We start from the raw sequence: 3907 nt of genomic DNA, 5'->3' as shown, positions 1-3907 counted from the left end.
ATAAAGAATAAAAATCATCAACCAAGAAGCCCCTAATATTAATACTTAACTATATGCTACTGTTATTACGTAACACATTTAATGTGTCTGAACAGAAAAGTCTGGTCTTTCTGACTACAGCCCTTGTGAAATCTAAATTAATGGTTTATAATAATTTATTTAGAATTCTTCCAAAAAAGTTGGATTTGTTTTCATAGAACATAAAGTACGTTTTTAGATGTACTCTACAAGAAAAATAAACAAATGAACATTTGAAGAGTCAGAACTGTTGTTTGTTGTGATGTTCATGTTGAAATCATCCATCTTTGCTCACTATATATTAGCCTTTCTTACTCTCAGATGTTAAAAATCCCTTTTAAAATGCAAAAATGTGAAATGATCAGTTATCTTATTGTTATCGGCCATGAGAAGCAGTAACTGTATCGGCTGAAAGAAAATCCATATTGTGCATCCCTACAGCAAGTGCTCATCCTTGATATATAAGCTTTCAACCAGCACATGTACACATGAACCCACAACAGTTTGTAAGCAACATAGAGACTGCCAGCTGGAGAGTTTCCTCCTGAAGTCTTGCCAATGAGTTGATGCCTCCAAGCTGAATAACAAACACTACATCTGTACCTGGAGTTTATTTATTCTCGTCCTGTTTAACATCCACCTGCATTAGGTTGGCTAATCCCTCACTACAGCATACATTACAACACTAGTTTGGCCATAAACAGGCAGTGAGTCTCTGACTCCCAAACCAGTGACTCATTGACTGTATTTAAAAACAAAGGCCTTACAGTAATGACCGAGGACATTCTTGGACGAGAATAGACGAGCAGCACAGCTTTAGTAACGTTTATATTCTGAAGGTGTGGCTGGTCTCCGAAGTTAACCAACTCACCGGCACATGACAATAGGACTGGTTGACTTTGACAGCAATGTTGGGAGGATACTGGTCCTCCTGAACACCAATGGAGTCTGTGTAGCAGATTCTGCAACAGAGTGATACAAGAACAATTAACATCAGAAGAATGTCTGACTGTGCAGCCCACTGGCATCACTGAATGTGTATCTGTTAAGTCTTTGAGTACGTTAGAACCTGACTGTTCACATGATTAACAAACAAAAGATTATGGGGGAAATTAAAATACTATTTACATGTGCATGGTAAAACCATTTTCCATTTGTTCCTTGTGCATCCGTGAGAGAAATTCTGATTAACAGCACAGTCCCCAGCACATTCCAGGGGAAAGGATTGTGAAATATCTATTAAGTTTCAACAGGAATTAGTGAGAACTTACCTAAGAACCACTTGGATTGATCTGATTCCTGGACGAAGCTCACTGAGAAAGTAAAAGGTCACAAATTCAAATAAGCTTTAATTATAGAGTTTGTAAATTAGGCGTATGTTAACAGTGCACATCTGAAGCAAATTTTTATTCTCTTACCTTGCATTTCTGACCTGGTCTGCTTGGTTTGGTGTTAACTCAAATATGCATTGACTGTCCTGCAGTTTCTCATTGTTCTGGGCAACTATAAATATGTGTAGAGAACAACACAGTATATGGTTGAATTATTTAAAACTCATAACATTTCTACATAACAAGTGATTTAAATAGAAGGATAGAGAAACATCAATCTATATACACTCACTTAGCTCTGTTGGCGGCAACAGTGTCTCCAGAGTTTGGTAGAAGGGCAGCTGCACCAGCTTCACCTCTGCCGCAGGTGTGGGGATCGGTTTGGAAATGCCGTTGAGGTAGTCTGCGCCCTGAGAGGTGGCAGTGGGGGAGGAGCTGAGGGATGAGTAGGCAACTGGGATGCCCTCTGGACGCCGTGCCGCGAGCCAGCCGGATGTTTTGGGGAAGCGCGACTCGTAGAGCTGTCTGACGTTCTTCAGAAGCTCCGGGCTGTATTCGGTCTGCACTAGCCTCAACGCACGCCCCACCAGGTCCTGTTTCAGCCCACTTTTGCTGCGACCCATTGAAGCCAGCAGCGTCTGCAGGTCTGAGACCCGGAAACTTTTGACCATGTTCTAGAGGACAGAACAACAAAGATATGAGAAATACAGAGACAATCAAGTCTGCAAACAGGGAACATTTGAGTGACAATTCCATTTAGAGATCAAGTCCCAATCCAAAACATACTGATACTGGATTTAAATGCAAAGCCATTTACTACACAGTGCTAATGCTGTTGGGTTTCACAACTTTGAATGTTTTGTTCTTTCCTAAATTGTTGATTTTCTAAGCCATCACTTGCTGTGAGGAAAAAAACTCCACACAATTAATTACAATTAGCTTAAATATGCAGCATTTTAATATGACACAGCAGTGCTTCTGTCTTTAGTCACTTTAATCCTACAGAGGCCTGAACCTGCCTCGTAATTAGCCAGATATAGTAAGAACTTACACTGCTCCTCGCTCTGACCGCCTGCATTGAGGCCTACTCATTTTCATCAGCATGTTCATAAACAAACTACAATCCCGAATATGAAACAGCAGTTAAAATGTATGATACCACTGAATTTCATTGTATTAGACAGAGCCATGTAAGGCACATTAACTGTGTTTAGTTTGAGGATTTAAAAGCAGTATGTTTAAGAGGAATCACCAAAAATTATATTTTTTCTAGTGCGATGTTTACATGAATACCAAAAGCTGTTTACAGTGCCATGAGGTGGAAAACACCTTAAATGTAAAATTAACCAAGTCCCATTACTGATGGGCAGCATGCTTATAAATCACTTCCCGAGGATTCACAGTGAAATGTCATTTAACTGCATCGACTGTTGATGGTTTACGGTGAACTCGTTTGTCCAGCAGTGACATCCGACCTTTAAGCGGAAGTCAAACATCAACAAACACAGACTCTCTGAATACACTGAATGAAAGTGTAGTCAGCCATCGTAGTTAAATGATCATTTCACGTTTAATCTCGCAAAGGTCTATTTTTTTCGAGTAGCTGCACAGAGCTTGTACATTTAATATATAACGTACACAACACTATAAGTGGTATCGATTATCTCAGGACGGGCCTCATATGAGCGACCATACAGCCTGTATGAGGAGGTTTAATTAATTATCAGCAACATAAGAGTATGTGAACCTGGCTGTGGGGTGAAGCCGTCTAGCATGCTTCAGCTTTGTCTGACATTGTTGGGTTGGACATCAGTGGCACAACCGCTTTGTGTCTAGATTACATTTCCACAATAACGGAGCTGTGCACTGCGCTTCAAAAGGACGCGCTGTGCACAAATAATACAGCTATTATTAAGTCAGTAACGTTGCTATTTCTCCAGCCTCACTTGAACATTACCAATGTAGCCTGCGCTAATCGTCTGGCTAGCTCCTGTACAGACTGGGCTGTCGGTATTCAATCATGGCAACTGGACATTTTGACAGGTGCACAGCTCCACAAACCCACCGGCTGGCTAAAGACAGACATCACTGCGAGACAAATAACGTCAAACAGTAACACGCCGGGAAGCATGCTAGCATGCTAGCAGAAACCCCCCCCCACCAGCCACCCTCTGTTTTTCATGGTCGCATCATTCATTTTACGGTGTCCTTCCTTTCAGCAGCCCAGCGTGAATGCCTAGCTGAAACCAAACGCGAACGCTGGTGAACTAAGCGTTGTACCGCGTAGGCGAGCCGCTAACGCTAACACTTAGCAGCAACAGCTCACGTGTGTTTCGTCGCCAACCTGTACCACGCTGCATTCCTGAAAGATTACAAGCCATCTCAACTAATATTCAACCAAGCCCAGTTTCCCGCAACGAGCCACGGCCCTGAGTTTTCAACCCAGTCCCCGCCGCCCGTCCTCCCATCCCCAAACCAAAAGCTACCGACTCCATACTTGCATCTCCACCGCAGTTCGCCCGCCAATCTTCGTGCAGCAGCTAACCACGTTTTCGGAG

General features: G+C 42.3%; 1 protein-coding gene across 1 annotated transcript in view; it reads right to left on the bottom strand.

Annotated features, from left to right (window-relative positions):
* pias4a (protein inhibitor of activated STAT, 4a) overlaps positions 1 to 2044 on the bottom strand; it is a 9172-nt gene extending 7128 nt beyond the window's left edge. The window contains exons 1-4 of the mRNA XM_035653716.1: positions 1642 to 2044; positions 1437 to 1521; positions 1290 to 1331; positions 890 to 980 (exon numbers count right to left, since the gene is read on the bottom strand). Coding sequence (XP_035509609.1) covers positions 890 to 980; positions 1290 to 1331; positions 1437 to 1521; positions 1642 to 2020 — 597 coding nt within the window. The 5' untranslated portion in view covers positions 2021 to 2044. The remainder of the gene's footprint in view (positions 1 to 889; positions 981 to 1289; positions 1332 to 1436; positions 1522 to 1641) is intronic.
* Positions 2045 to 3907: the final 1863 nt, after the last annotated feature.

The sequence above is a fragment of the Morone saxatilis genome, unplaced genomic scaffold, assembly GCF_004916995.1.
Source record: "Morone saxatilis isolate NCDOM2014 unplaced genomic scaffold, NCSU_SB_2.0 Contig12, whole genome shotgun sequence".
Taxonomy (NCBI): Eukaryota; Metazoa; Chordata; class Actinopteri; family Moronidae; genus Morone; species Morone saxatilis.
This window is presented reverse-complemented; position numbering and strand designations above follow the sequence as displayed.